Source organism: Papio anubis, chromosome 2 (assembly GCF_008728515.1).
Source record: "Papio anubis isolate 15944 chromosome 2, Panubis1.0, whole genome shotgun sequence".
In the NCBI taxonomy this organism is placed as follows: Eukaryota; Metazoa; Chordata; class Mammalia; order Primates; family Cercopithecidae; genus Papio; species Papio anubis.
Genome location: NC_044977.1, coordinates 142853576 through 142869104, shown reverse-complemented (window position 1 = coordinate 142869104; position 15529 = coordinate 142853576). Strand labels below are relative to the sequence as shown.

Genomic DNA, 15529 nt, shown 5'->3' with positions numbered 1-15529 from the left:
AGGCCATAAGCAGGCACAGGGCTGGTATGCATGACCAGGGCTGTGCACATTCTCAAGAAAGACCTGAGAAGGCCCTAAATTCTCACCTTTGCCTGAACTTGAGGTATTTAAACAAGCTAGAAGTGAAAGCTAAAGCAGAGTTGTCAAGTGCCTTAGAATGTTGAAGGAATGTCTCAACATACAGAAGTTCTCAGCAAAGAATGTGCAATTTATTTGTTCCAGCACAATCATTAGCTGACCACTAAGCTATCCAAGTACAGACTTCAGTGACCACACATGACAAAGGATAGACATCACAGAATTAATTCAGAAAAATCACTAACACACACACAATTAATTATAAAAATCAGCAACAACAAACCACCCTGGAAGGGAGGAGAATCTGATTTCCAGAGTTGCCACATTATTTAAAATGTCAAATTTTCAAGAAAAAAAGTACAAGACATGCAAAAAAATGAGAAAGTATGGTCTATACACAGAATCAATGTCAACTGTCCCCAAGAAAGTATAGATGTTTCACACAGTAGAAAAAGAATTTAAGTCAGTTATTTTAAATATGTTCAAAGGGGCTGGGCATGGTGGCTCACACTTGTAATCCCAGCACTTTAGGAGGCTGATGTGGGAGGGATCTCTTGAGGCCAGGAATCTGAGACCAGCCTGGGAAACATAGCAAGACCCCATTTCTACAAAATAAAAATAGAAAAATTAGCCAGGTATGGTGGTACATGCCTGTAGTCCCAGCTACTCAAGAGTCTGAGGTGGGAGGACTGCTTGAATCCAGTTCAAGGTTACGGTGAGCTATGATCACGCCACTGCAGTCCAGCCTGGGTAACAGAGCAAGACCTTATCTCTAAAAAAATTAAAAAGTTCAAAGACCTAAAGCAAACCATTTCTTTTGACATGAAAACACATGTCTAAAAGCATGAAAACAATGTCTCACCAAACAGCAATTCTAGAGTCAAAAGGTACAATAACTGAAGAAAAAATTCACCAGAGAGACTCAACAGCAAATTTGAGCAGCATAAGAAAAATCAGTGAAGCTGAAGATAGGTCAATTGAGATTATACAATCTAAGGAACAAAAAAATGAAACACATAACACAGCCTCAGAAACTTGTAACATCAAGTATACTAACATACATACATAATAAAAATACCATAAGGAGAAAAGAGAAAGGGGCAAAAAAAAAAAAATTTAAAGAAATAACAGCCAAAAACTTCCCAATTTGATGAAAACTACTACTCTACACATATAAGACGCTTAACAACTCCAACTAAAATGAACTAAAAGAGATTCACACCTGATCACATCATAATCTGTCAAAAGAAGTTTGAGACCAGCTGGGACAACAGAGCAACAGTTTCAAAAAAAAAAAAAATTATTTAAAAAAATAAAAAATAAATTTTTAAGCATAATTTTTTGTAATTTTTGTCCTATCTGACTAAAAAGTATATAAATTATAAATCTTTGTTGATAGGTATACTACATATATAAAGATATACCTTGTATGATAACAGCACAAAAGAAGGCAAAAGGATGGAGCTGTGAGCAAAAGTTTTTTTCGGGGGTTTTTGTTGTTGTTTTGAGACAGAGCCTTGCTCTGTCGCCAGGCTAGAGTACAGTTGCACAATCTCGGCTCACTGCAACCTCTGACTCCCTAATTCATGTGATTATCCTGCCTCAGCCTCCCGAGTAGCTGGGACTACAGGCAGGTGCCACCATGCCCAGCTAATTTTTGTATTTTTAGTAGAGATGGGGTTTCACCACATTGGCTGGGATGGTCTCGATCTCCTGACCTCGTGATCCGCCCACCTTGGCCTCCCAAAGTGCTGGGATTACAGGCATGAGCCATCATGCCCGGCCGCAAAGTTTTTTTATATACTATTAAGTTGGCACTAATCCAAACTAGGTTCTTATAAATTAAGTTGTTAATTGTAGTCCCTAAAGTAATCATATGTAACTCAAAATATATAGTAAAAGAAACAAGGGAATTAAAATGGTACACTAAAAAAAAAAATCTACTTAACATAAAAGTGAGTATTGGAGGCCAGACCCAAATGCTACATATTGTATCATTCCATTTACATGAAATGTCAAGAGGAGGCAAATCCATATACACAGGAAGTAGAATGATTCATGGTTGCCAGGGAATGAGGGGTAGAGGTAATGGGAGTGACTACAAATGGGAATGAGGTTTCTTTTTGGAGTAATGAAAATGTTTTGGAACTAGATTGTAGGAGGATGGTTGCACAACCTTATGAGTATTCTAAAAACTACTCAACTGTGTACTTTAAAATGGTAAATTTTATTATAAATGTATCTCAATTTTTAAAAATTCCTTTAAAATATACAAGAAAGCGGCTTCAAACTTCTCCCAGCATCTGTCTACTGACTCAAGAGATTACAACCAGAACCAAACAGAGTATTAGACAGATATTCATCTCTAGCCCTTTGGAGATATTATCTATGAGGCATAGCTATGCTCTCTCCCAGTCACCACCCCTCTGCCACTGCCTGCAGGATGATCTTTTTTAAACCGTATTATGCAAATCCTAGAAAATACATAACCAAAAAAAAAAAAAAAAGCAGGGCACAAAACTAACAATTTTTGAGCATTTCATCTCAAATAAGGTATTACATAATTGTAATTTATCATAATAAGCTATCATTAACTGTCATTACAAATAACTACTAGAATTTTAAATAAAATATATGAGCCAAAATATTGGAGACTATAAAAACAAAAACATGGTTCCAGCAGCAAAAAAAAAATAGAACATATAAAAAACACACAAAGAATAACAAAAGGAATGAGAATTAATCATAACAGTATACTCATACCCTGCATAACAACATTTCAGCAATGACAGACCACATATATTATGCAATAGCAGATTATAATGGGGCTTCACTATAGAAGTGTACCATTTTTTATCTTTTGTACAATATTTTTACTGTACTTTTTTCATGTTATATATGCTTAAATACACAAATGTGTTACAATTGCCCACAGTATTCAGTAAAGTAACATCTTATTCACTCTACGTTCCCACAAAGAAATCACCTAACACATTTCTCAGAAAGTATCTTCATTGTTAACCAACACATAACTGTATTTTAAAATAGAAAAAGAAATAAATCACCTTATTATAAAATAAAGCCATTGATGGGTCAAAAAATAAAAAATTTAACCATACGCTTATTGAAAACACACTTAAAAAAAAAAACAAAACAAAGAAAAAATAAAAATAAGAATAAAAAAACACCAGAGTTAAAAATAAAGAATGATACTATATAACAAATCTTGGTGGCTAAAGGCAATACTTACACGTTTAAAGATTAAAAGATTAAATGACTCAAATTAAGGTTCAAATTGCAAGTCCAACAGAAAAAAAAAAGAAAATGAACCTAAGTAGAAAAACCGAATGTAAGAGAGTAATTATTAAGCCAAGAAACATAATCATTAAGAAAAATCTACGAGAGGCTGTCTTGAAATGATGTCACAGTTAATCAATAAAAAAGACACAAATGTATAATGCAAAGAATAAAAACAGGAACACAACCACCTTTTTCTTAAAGTTTTTAAAAAGTTTAATGGAGCCAATAAGGCATATAAAATGGTGTTCTGGCAGACATTTAAAAAATGGCACATTTTATCAAAATTTGACAATTCATTGTTAAGAGTACTGAAATTAAGGTTCAGAGCACCAACTTAAAACAACCAAAAAAATGGTTATTCAACTTGGAAAGAGGAACTAGAACCAAGGCATAAACGGGAGTTTAAATACGTGTTCCTTGATCTCAAAATCCTTCAGGAATAGGAGTTCTGGTCACTTGTGAGCATCACAAGTTTGTCACACCACCAAATCCCAATTCCAGAAAATCTGAGTTACAATTTTATAAGGATACATGATTACTATGCACAATTCTATGGGAATAAGTTCCACTATCTAAATAAAATGGATGCTTTTCTTCAAAAATATAAATAACCAAAATTGACCAAAGAAGTACTTAAATTACGCTGAGTGAAAAATGCCAGACTTAAAATAGTACATATTGTATAATTCAATGTACGTGAAGTTCTAGAATAGGCAAAACTTATCTATAGTGATAGAAATCAGACTTGCAGTTGCCTAGGGCAGGAGCAGGGAAAAATGATTGTAATAGGATACAAGATACTTTCAGGGAGATGGATACAATCTGTATCTTGATTGGGGTAATAGTTATCAGGTATACATCTTTGTCAAAACACTAGGATCATACATGTAAAATATGTACATTTTATCATATGTAAACCACATCTCAATAAAGAAGACAAAACTTAAAATAACAAGTATGCAAAGATAGTACCTCAATTTTTATTACTTTTTTATAATAGTGATTAACTCAAAAATGTCCATCAATAAGGAAATTATAAGTCCAATATAGATGATATTCCTAATCACATTAGGGATAATATGATCTTATTTTTATTAATATGTAATATGATTCCAATTTACATGCATATACTCACACAAGTGTAGAAGATAAGTTACGGTTCTGAATGATACACTTTAGAAGATTTAATGCTTTTTTAGCCATTTAAAAATAATGAACATGGCTGGGCGCGATGGCTCATGCCTGTAATCCCAGCACTTTGGAAGGCCAAGGTGAGTGGATCACCTGAGGTCAGGAGTTCAAGACCAGCCTGACCAACATGGCAAAACCTTATCTCTCCTAAATACAAAAAGTTAGCTGGGTGTGATGGCGCATGCCTGTAATCCCAGCTACTTAGGAGGCTGTTGCAGAAGAACCGCTTGAACCTGGGAGGCAGAGGTTGCAGTGAGCCAAGACTGCACCACTACACTCCAGCCTGGGCAACACAAGCGAGATTCTGTCTCAGAAAAAAAAAAAAAAAGAACATGTATTAATTATAAAATAAATGATATCTCAACACAGTGTTCCTGGAAAAAATAAAATTTAAAATATATATATTTGGCAAAAGAAGAAAACTGATGATTACATTTTTTCAACACACACTAGCTTACCGAGGTCACAGAGATTATTCTCAGATCCAAAATACTGATTGTTCTAAGATCAATAACTACCATAATCTAGTATTTCATGGTGGTATAAAATAATTATTGAAAACAATGTAAGTTTTGAAAAATTAGCACAAATCTGAAACAGAAAAGCTCAGAAATGCATATGAGAGCTAGAGAATACATAGATACGAAATAAGAACTGATAGATTTCAAGAATCTATTAGAAAAAACTAGAGGCTGGGCACAGAATCTCAGCACGTGGGGAGGCCAAGGTGGGCGGATCACTTGAGCCCAGGAGTTCCAGATCAGCCTGGACAACACACCAAAACCTACAAAAAAATACAAAAAAAAATACAAAAACTAGCTGGGTATGGTGGCAAACACCTGCAGTCCCAGCTACTCGGGAGGCTGAAGTGGGAGAACTGCTTGAGTCTGAGAGGCAGAGATTGCCATGAGGCCAGATCAGGCCACTGCACTCCAGCCTGGGCAACAAAACGAAACTTGGTCTCAAAAAAAAAGGAAAAAAAAAAAATCCAATTCTCTTAAGTGAAAGAGAAAATCACACTGGCCTGAAAATTCTATACAACATTAGGATATGGAGAGAAACTATATATTACCAAGATTTTAAATTCAGCCCAACTGTCATTAAGTCCTTCACAACTTTCATTTTATGAAACTGTCATTCATAAAATGCCACAATTATGACAAAAACTTAGGAAATACTGTTTCTTCCTAAGGAATCTCCTAGACAACACATTTCAGACAATCAAAAAACAACTTGTAAAGTTCCAATGTAAAGGAAATATAGGAGAAAAACAAATCCAGAACATGAAACTCCCAAGCAATCTCCTGCTGAACATGCTTCAGACACCCAAAAATAAAAAAGATTTAAGAAGCTTAAAAGTAAGAAACATACGGAGAAATGAAAGAATAAAATCCAGAAGATTTCACAAAACTACCTCCTTTTTGCAACAAATCGATGACATGAACAAGGTACTGGGGTGTGGGGGCGCGGTGTTACCCATAATAACTAAACATAACGCACTGAGACCAAGCATAGTGGCTCACTCCTGTAATCCCAACACTCTGGGAGGCTGAGGTGGGAGGGTCACTTGAGGTATTTTTTATTTTTGGGGTACAAATATTTCATTAACTTAAAGTAAAATAAAGATGAACCGTACACATCACCTGCTAATTCTCTTATTTTCTAGATTAACGCCACAAATATAATCAAAATTTAATTTAGTTATCTACTATTATACTCACTACTCCCGTGTAATAGCGTAGTCCAACCACATGACCTCTCAAACTTCCAAATAAAACGGAATCTAGTTCTTCATCACTAGTTAGGAAGTCATCTGGAGGGATAACATCTTGGAACTCAAAACGTGGAAAGAAAGTTGGATATGAGAGGCGTGGAAAATTTCCATGAACTCCATACTGCACAGTCTGCAAGTACTTCCAAACAGGATCCCTATTTTTTTTTAAAGGCAAAGAAAAACAGTATTTAAGTACTTCCAAAGACCATATGAGTGGTTTTCTCATGCTTTACTTCAGCAAATGAAATCTCACATGGGAATCACAGTAAAGATTAATAGTTAGTTACTCTCGTTAAAGCAGGAATTGCAGTGAGTGGAGAAGGCTTCGCACGAACTTGACCTGTTTTCAATATTGGCTCTTCTACCTGCCCCCTAGGAATTCAAAATGAAAAGCCTAGTCAGAGCTCACTAACCTCTTTACTAGTGAAAATCATCTAAACTGAAATGTATATGATGTCTGTAAATACAATTATGGGCCAGATGTGGTAGCTCACGCCTGGAATCCCAGCACTGTGAGAGGCAGAGGCAGGTGGATCACCTGAGGTCAGGAATTTGAGACCAACCTGGCCAACATGGTGAAACCCTGTCTCTACTACAAATACAAAAATTAGCCGGGCGTGGTGGCGCACATCTGTAATCCCAGCTACTCGGGAGGCAGGAGAATCTCTTGAACCCGGGAGGCGGAGGGTGCAGTGAGCCAAGATTGTGCCACTGCACTCCAGCCTGGACGAGAGAGCGAGACTCCATCTCAAAAAAATAAATTATTAAAAAAATAAAATTATATGCCAAAATTTCAATAGGGATTCAGCTACAAAAGACTTACAAAAATACAACTACTATTGTATACGAAGTTGTTTATAATTTTCCAGAAAATACATCCAGCATCCATCACTGTAACTCCCTCCGAGCAGAACACTTACTTTATTCTGGTATCTAAACCACGCCACCGTGGGAAATTGGCCCCAAGCCACCCGTACCCGCCTCCCGTCGCTGGTTTAAGCATTACCCCAAACCCGTTACGTGTAACTGTTTCGGGAATGACCATAAAAACCAATTTGGACAATGAAAAGTGAGGGGAAGTCTACTGGAGCATTGCAGAAAGTTTCCATTCTCCTAAGAACAGTCGCTTATTTGCGCTGCGTTTTCCTTGCAAGTGGCGCATTCTCTCTATTAGCTCCTCTGCAAATACGTATCTGCACGTCTGTGCATACACATAAGCTGTGAGCCACTTGGGGACAACGGCTGGCTTACTCGGCCCTCCACCGAGCATAATGCCTGCCGCACAGTGGGTATCTAATGGATGTTTTGTTGAATAACGCATGGGCCGAGAGGCTTTAAGCCCCAGGCCCCCCACAGTCGGTGACAGAGATTTCCCAAGTCCCTAACACGAGACTCGCCCTAATAGCCCCTACTCGCCAGCCAAGACAATGCATTTATTTCTCCCGCGGCCACATATGCGACCAACAGAACGAATACAGCTGCACAAATAGCCCGGGGAACGTGGAGGAACGCGGGGAAGGTCAGGTTCATTTGGGGACGCCTCCAGGCCCTTAGCCCCAGCGCCCCACCCCCTCCGCCCCCTTCACCTCTTGAACATCCAGGACATGGCGCTGAGTGGGATGACAAGAGGAGCCCCTCGGCTCCCCTGGATCGTTCTCGAGCCGCCTCGATAAGCCTCGTTCCAGGTCCCGCAGCCCTGAAGCCGGGAACAAATTCCGAGCGCCGAATAAGCAGCGCACGACTGAAAGATAAGTCGCTGCGAGTCTAGTCAGACGTCGACGCCGTCTCCTTCTAGCAACAATCTGGGAGACCAGCGTCGCTCTGTGACTGGCACTAGGAAAGCCCAATCACGAAGAGAAGAGTGCGGAGCCAAACCAATCAGAGCACAGAAGGGAGGGCAACTCCGCCCCGCTGCCATTCAAAGACTGCGGGGGATCCCGGCTGCAAGGGTGGTTCCATCCGGGTTCTTCCCCGCCCCCAAGGCGGGCGCGCGGGAAAGCCACGAGGCCCCAGGAGTGCGACTGCAGTGCCTGCGGTGCCGGCGTTTTGTTTGATTCCCTGCCTTAAACGGAGGGAAACGACTTTCCTTTACCCCACAAGTCCTAAGACTCAACCCCATTCTAAAGCCTCTACCGTATCCTTCCTCTTATTTTCTCCTCATCTAATGTGGCACGTAATAGGGCGTTATACTGAAGGAGCTCCACGGTTTACGAGACCTGGAGCTACCGGCGAGATACTTTGTTTCATTCCCTGTGGTGAACCCTGGGGACTTTCGCTCCAAATTTTCATGTTAAGCCTCAGCGTATGGATGAGACACAACGAGTTTGGAAAATCTTAAATGGAACTTAGAGTCCCCTCCCCACCTCTTTTCGTTATTTTTAAGGAAAATTTTCCTTTCTTGGTACAGGAAAGCCATCACATGTTTATCACAGCTATGGGGCGTTTGCCGGAAATGGTGGACAGGACCCTTTTCCCAGTGGGCACGTGGCTGCTCCAGCCCAGCTGGGGAGACCCTTGTTTTCCCCAAGGAACTGCAGAGGGGCGCTCTGAGGCCCTCCACGGCTCGCTTTCCAGAGTCTGAGGTGACTGGAAGGAGAATGCAACCCTGGGACCGTCAGCCTTGGACCAGCTGCAGCCCACGCCTATCAGGGCTGGTCCCTACGCGTTGGGGATGGAGAGGAGGCTGCTGTCCCCGAAGGTGGCCTTTTAATCGCACAGGGCGGGAAGCCGGTGATGGCGCCGATCTGCACAGGCGGTGCCGTGTAACTGCCAGAGAATACTTGCCCGTCACAGAGAGGTCCACATTACACGCCCGTCAACACAATAATACTAGGTGGTCAGCTTTTCTTTTCTTTTTTCTTTTTCTGTTTTTTCTCTTTTTTATTGAGACGGAGTCTCGCTCTGTCCCCCAGGCGGGAGTGCAATGGTGCGATCTTGGCTCACTGCAACCTCCGCCTCCCGGGTTCAAGCGATTCTCCTGCCTCAGCCTCTCGAGTAGCCGAGATTACAAGCGCCCGCCACCAGGCCCAGCTAATTTTTGTGTTTTTAGTAGAGACGGGATTTCACCATGTTGGCCAGGCTGGTCTTGAACTCCTGACCTCAGGTGATCTGCCCGCCTCGGCCTCTCAAAAGTGCTGGGATTACAGGCGTTAGCTGCCGTGCCAGGCCGGTAGTCAGCTTTTCAAGAGACATTTATTCTTTATCGTAAATAAACTGTAGTGATCTGTAATCATGAACCTTGGATGAGCAATAGAATTTGAAGCAATGTATTATTTCATTTGACCAAAGTTGATGAAGATAAAGACAATGGCATTTCAAATTATTTTAATTGTTTTATGTTCTTCTTGAAGTGTGTTGAGGCAAATGGCAATACAGTTCAGCATTTGGTATGCCAGATTTTAAATAAATTCTTGGAAAATATGCCAGAAATTGCTCAAATTGATGTTTTGTGTGTAAGAGTAAGAAAGTCAGGCTCACTAGACAAAGAAAAAATTCCAAATGTGAGAACGTAGCTCTTTCAGACTTAAGACTGGCCAGGCGCAATGGCTCACACCTGTAATCCCAGCACTTTGGGAGGCCGAGTTGGGTGGATCACCTGAGGTCAAAAGTTCGAGACCAGCCTGGCCAACATGGTGAAAGCCCGACTCTACTAAGAAAATACAAAAATTAGCCGGAGGTGGTGGCGCAAGCCTGTAGTCCCAGCTACGTGGGAGGCTGAGGCAGGAAAATCGCTTGAACCAAGGAGACAGAGGTTGTAGTGAGTCGAGATCAAGCCACCACACTCCAGCCTGAGCAACAGAGTGAGACTCTGTCTCAAAAAAATAAAAAGACTTAAGATCTATCAATAATGACTGTCCCATGGTTAAAGAATGTGCTTTGAATGAACTAAAATTTGCTATTTAAAGTCAACAGTTTTCTCTATGTTATCAGTATTTCACGTCTCAGAACCAGGAGTAGAACATTCTTTCCCTTAATCATTCTTTGTTTTATTTTCAAAGATCAAGTACAATTTGTACTAGTTTGATTAAAATGTTACAGCAATTACAATTTCAGAACTATTATACTAGATAATGTTTTCTGAAAAATTAACTTTTTTGTTTTTTTCTTGATTTATTCTAATAACAGCATCACATGTACATATGAAAAATGAACACTTGTAACTGGAAAATGAACTGTAGGGTGGCTTGTGGGGTTTGGCCAGTGAGTAAGGAGGAAAGTGGCACTAAAAGGATGGTGGGGAAGATAAGGTCCAGATTACACAGGAACTTAAAGAGTCTCCAGTAAAGACTGTATTTTAACTGCAATGGAAAGCCATTGAATGTTTCAAGCAGGAGGATGACTTGATTTAGGCTTTTAAAAATGCTGACAGCCCTGTGGAGAATTACAGGAAACAAGAATAGAAGCAACTGATAGGAAATTATTGTGTTCAGATAAGAGATGGTGGTGGCTTGGAAAGGGAAGGTGATGAAGCCAAGAGAACCAAAAGGTTTACTGATAAATTTGGGTGGGAATGGTATGGAAAGGAAAGGAATCCAAAATTTCTCCAGTCAGCCACTTCCCAGTCACAAACACACTTCTCATCTGCACCCCCCTGCCACACACACACACACAGAACCTTTATGCAAATTAATCATGTCATGTCACTCCCCTGTTTGATTCTGTGAGCCTGAAATCCAAGAATGGCATAGGTGGCTCTTCCTCCCACAGTAGCTTCATTTCTCGGGTCACTTCCCAACCCACCCTGCCGATAATGGCCTTCACTAATTTCTCTAAAAACTACGGACGTGGCAAAATTAATAATAAATCACTTCTTAGTATCTTCTAATAACTAGTTCATAATCAAATTTTCACAATTGTCTCAAAAAAAATTTTTTTTTTTTTGAGACAGTCTCACTCCAGTAGCCCAGGCTGGAGTGCAGTGGTGCGATCTCGATTCACTGTAGCCTCAACCTCCTGAGCTCGAGCAGTCCTCCAGCCTCAGCCCCACAAGTAGCTATGACTACAGGCACAGCACCACCACCCCCAGGCTAATTTTTGTATTGCTTGTAGAGAGGGGATTTTGCCACATTGGCCAGGCTGGTCTCGAACTCAGCTCAAGCAATCTCACCGCCTTGGCCTCCCAAAGTGCTGGGATTACAGGTGTGAGCCACTTTTTCTAGGCCTTTTCTAGGCTGGGTGTGGTGGCTCATGCCTGTAACCCTGGTATTTTGGGAGGCCGAGGCGGGCAGATCACTTGAGGCTAGGAGTTCAAGACCAGCCTGGTCAACATGGTGAAACCCTGTCTCTACTAAAAATACAAAAATTAGCAGGGAATGATGGTGCCACGCCTGTAGTCCCAGCTACTTGGGAGGCTAAGGCAGGAGAATCACTTGAACCCAAGAGGCAGAGATGGGAGTGAGCCGAGATTGTTCCACTGCACTCCAGCCTGGATGATAGAGCAAGACTCCCTCTCGGAAAAAAAAAAAATGTTTTCTACACTTTGCAAAATAGAATTTTAAAGCCATTGGTGTGGGGGTGGGGACCAGGCAGCAGGGAGGGGCTTTAAGAGAAGAATCTGAATATCTAGAAGTCTGGTTTCAATACAGAAACTTCTAAGCTTATGTCATAACTCATAGACTAAAGAAAGTAGGATGAACTTATGAGCTTGCTTGTTTGTTCGCTTCTTTCGCTGCAAAGGAGATAACAGTTCAGTTGAGGAGAATTTTCAAGAATGACAGGCAGGAGGGTTTGCAGAGTAAATCCCTTAAGTGAGTCTTAGAGAGAAGACCTGGAATACACACTGGGCCAATCTCCACAAAGGGAGAGTGCTAGAAAGTCTAGCAAAGTTTCTGTAGATCACACAAGAAAAGGAAGCTATGCCACATTTCCCAGAGAGTGGCCTTAGTATTCTGCAGATCTCAGAGAGAACCTCAGAAACTAGAAATGTGCCAGGGTAGTAAAGGAGTAAAGGTGACTGAGTTGGCTCTGTTAAGGGGACCCAGGGCAGCCTCGTGAGCCTCTAGCCCTGCGAAGGCTGGAGGGTGTTATCAGGATCATGGTTCAAGCAAACAAAAGCAGGATGCTGGTCCCCAACGATGAGGTGAGATGAGTTACATCTGAAATGGGTGCCTGTAGAAGATGAATGGAGTCCAAACATAACCTCCCTGGCGGGTAAGAGGAAGGGAACTAAATCTGAAAGCTGCATTTAAATGACTTTAAATCTTAAAATGACTGAACTATTCAGAAGTGACTAAATTAGGTTACCTGCCATTAGGCAGACTGAAGATTTAAGAAAATATAAGTTCAGTAAAGAAATATAAAGTTTTATGTTTGCAAATATAGTCAGTGATTGAAATTCATACATGCTATATGTCTATATGCACACATTTTGATGAATATATACTTAGATATTTATAGTAAATACCTCTAGCTGGTTAAATTAGGGAATTTTCATTTTCTTCTTTTTACTTATATGTATATAAAATATTTGTTACATTAAACATGTATTTCTTTTTTGCCATAATAAAATAATTTATTAAATAAATTAAAGAAATGATGAACTATTATTCAACTTTATTTTTATCTAATTGTAGACTTACAGAAAATTACAAATTTAGTACAAGTTGTTGCCTCGTATCCTTTATGCCACTTATTTTAGTACCGTACATAACTATAGTACAATGACCAAAATGAGGAACATTGGTACAATACTATTTCCGAACCGTTTTTAAAAATAACCAAGACAATGCTGTGGAAATGATAGAAAATAAAATATTTTTTGACTTACTAAATTTTCCTACAGTTAATCAGATTTCTCTAGATTTTGGGCAAAATCCTGAGTAAAACCACAGCTGATAGGGCCAAAGTGATATAAAATTAATGCCAAGTAAAAATATTCTTAATTAAATAATACAATGAATATGAAGTGCTGCCCTGGAGTAAGCACTCAACAAGTGCTATTGTTGTAATAGAGTTATTGTCTAACAAGTCCTCTAGCACTTAAGAAATATGGTTGATTGAGGCCTATTTCCTGATTGAGTCTCAATCAGCAAGGTTGTTCCTAAATAGCAGAATAACACTGTTTGCAGAAGCCAGTCATTTTTCCAGGTGCATGTCCTTGAAGTAGACTGAGTTGTTTCATCAAGCAGTAGGAGACACTCTAATCTCAACTCCGTCTCTGAGAAATCTATGGTGTTCCAGATTATACAGGCCTTTCCCAGGAGATAATTGTTCCCTCCTCCTTTAGTCCTTGACTCACTAAATGCTCTTACGTGGCTCAAGCCCAGGGTTGCAAGGCATCAGGCCAGCCAGGGATCTGCTCCCTCCTTTGCTTTCTGCCCAGGGTCCTTTCCCCAGCTTCAGGGAAGTACCACTCTAGGCCCTGGAATGATTTAGGGTTTCTGTCATCATCATGCCAAAGTAATCTTTTTATTTTAATGAATACTGCAAGGATTAATAAACATTTTTTCTGCCTTTTTTTTTTTTTTCTTTCAAGATAGGGTCTTGCTCTGATGCCCAGGCTGGGGTGCAGTGGCACAAACAAGCTCATTGCAGCCTCAAACTTCTGGGCTCAATCAGTCATCCTACCTGTCTCCCAAGTAGGTGGGCCTACAGGCACACACCACCATGCCCAGCTAATTTTTGCATTTTTTTTTTTTTTTTTTTTTTGAGAGACAGGGTCTCTCTAGGTTGCCCAGGCTGGTCGTGAACTCCTGGGTTCAAGTGATCTTCCAACCTCAGCCTCCCAAAGTGCTGGGATTACAGGCATGAGCCACATGCCCAGCCTTTCTGCCTCCTTTATGGCTAGAAAATTAAAACTTCAACTCTAAATACACTTTTGATATAATAAAGAAATACTACTTTTATTTATTTATTTATTTATTAGACAGACCCTTGCTCTGTTGCCCAGAGTGGAGTGCAGTGGCGCGTTTAGCTCACTACAACCTCCGCCTCCTGGGTTCAAGCAATTCTCGTGCCTCAGTCTCCCGAGTAGCTGGGACTACAGGTGCATGCCACCACACCTGGCTAATTTTTGTATTTTTTATAGAGATGGGGTTTTGCCATGTTGTCCAGGCTGGTCTCAAACTCGTGAGCTCAAGAGATCTGCCTGTCTCAGCTTCCCAAAGTGCTGGGGTTACGGGCATGAGCCACTGCACCTAGCCTAGAAAGTGAGCAATTATATTGTTGTAATAAGTCACTGGTTTCTTTTTTCTTAGCAAATGGGTTTCATTATGTTGCCCAAACTAGACTCAACTCAGGCTGTCCTACCACCTCAGCCTCCCAAGTAGCTGGGACTACAGGCGTGGGCCATCTCACCTGGCTGTAAATGGCTTTTTAAAAGTCATTTTTATCACAATTTACCAAACTATTGCATCCTGTAGCAATACTTATGCTAACCCTAAAATTAAGGTTTAACTTGCTAACTTGCTATTTCAAATAGCCTTTTAGAAAGTTAAGAAAAAACCTCACAAAAAAACACATTTCTCAAATTTGAAGAAAAAAAGCAGGGTGCTGTGGCTCAAACTTGTAATCTAAGCATTTTGGGAGGCCAAGGTGGGAGGATCATTTGAGCCCAGGTATTTAAGACCAGCCTGGGTAACACTGCAATACCCCATCTCTATAAAAAAAAAAAAAAACACACAAAAATTAGCCCGGCATGGTGGCACGCACCTGAAGTCCCAGCCACTTGGGAGGCTGGGGAGAAAGGATGGCCTGAGCTCAGGAAGTAGAGGCTGCAGTGAACTGTGTTTATGCCACTGCACTCAGCATGGATAACAGAGTGAGACCCTGTCTCAAAAAAATTCAAAAAATTAAGCATTCCAATAGATTTTGAGAGGAACTTAATCTGATCCAATAGAATTAGAAATTCTAAGAGACTCAAATTAATAAACTGATGAAGTTTTAGGGTTAGAATATATTGATATCCTATTGCTATCAGATATATATATTAAATTAGCAAACACATGTTAATTATCTCAATTAATATTGAGTTGCTAACTTGGTAACATTTACAAGTAAAATTTCTAGCCAGGTGTGGTGGCTCATACCTGTAATCCTAGCACTTTGGGAAGCTAAGGTGGGAGAATCGCTTGAGGCCAGGAGTTCACGGCTGCAGGGAGCTATGACCACTGCACTCTAGCCAGGGCAATGGAGAGACTCTATCGCCAATTAAAAAAAAAAAAAATCCATTTCTTAAACATTTTTGGG

At 40.3% G+C, this 15529-nt stretch overlaps 1 protein-coding gene across 6 annotated transcripts in view; it reads right to left on the bottom strand.

Moving 5' to 3' along the window:
• Positions 1 to 8163, bottom strand: part of HLTF (helicase like transcription factor) — a 54815-nt gene extending 46652 nt beyond the window's left edge. For all 6 annotated transcript variants that reach the window (XM_021934751.2, XM_021934752.2, XM_003894975.4 and 3 more), the window contains exons 1-2: positions 7930 to 8163; positions 6291 to 6498 (exon numbers count right to left, since the gene is read on the bottom strand). In XM_021934751.2, the coding sequence (XP_021790443.1) occupies positions 6291 to 6498; positions 7930 to 7949 (228 nt within the window). In that variant the 5' untranslated portion in view covers positions 7950 to 8163. The remainder of the gene's footprint in view (positions 1 to 6290; positions 6499 to 7929) is intronic.
• Between the last annotated feature and the right edge of the window lie 7366 nt (positions 8164 to 15529).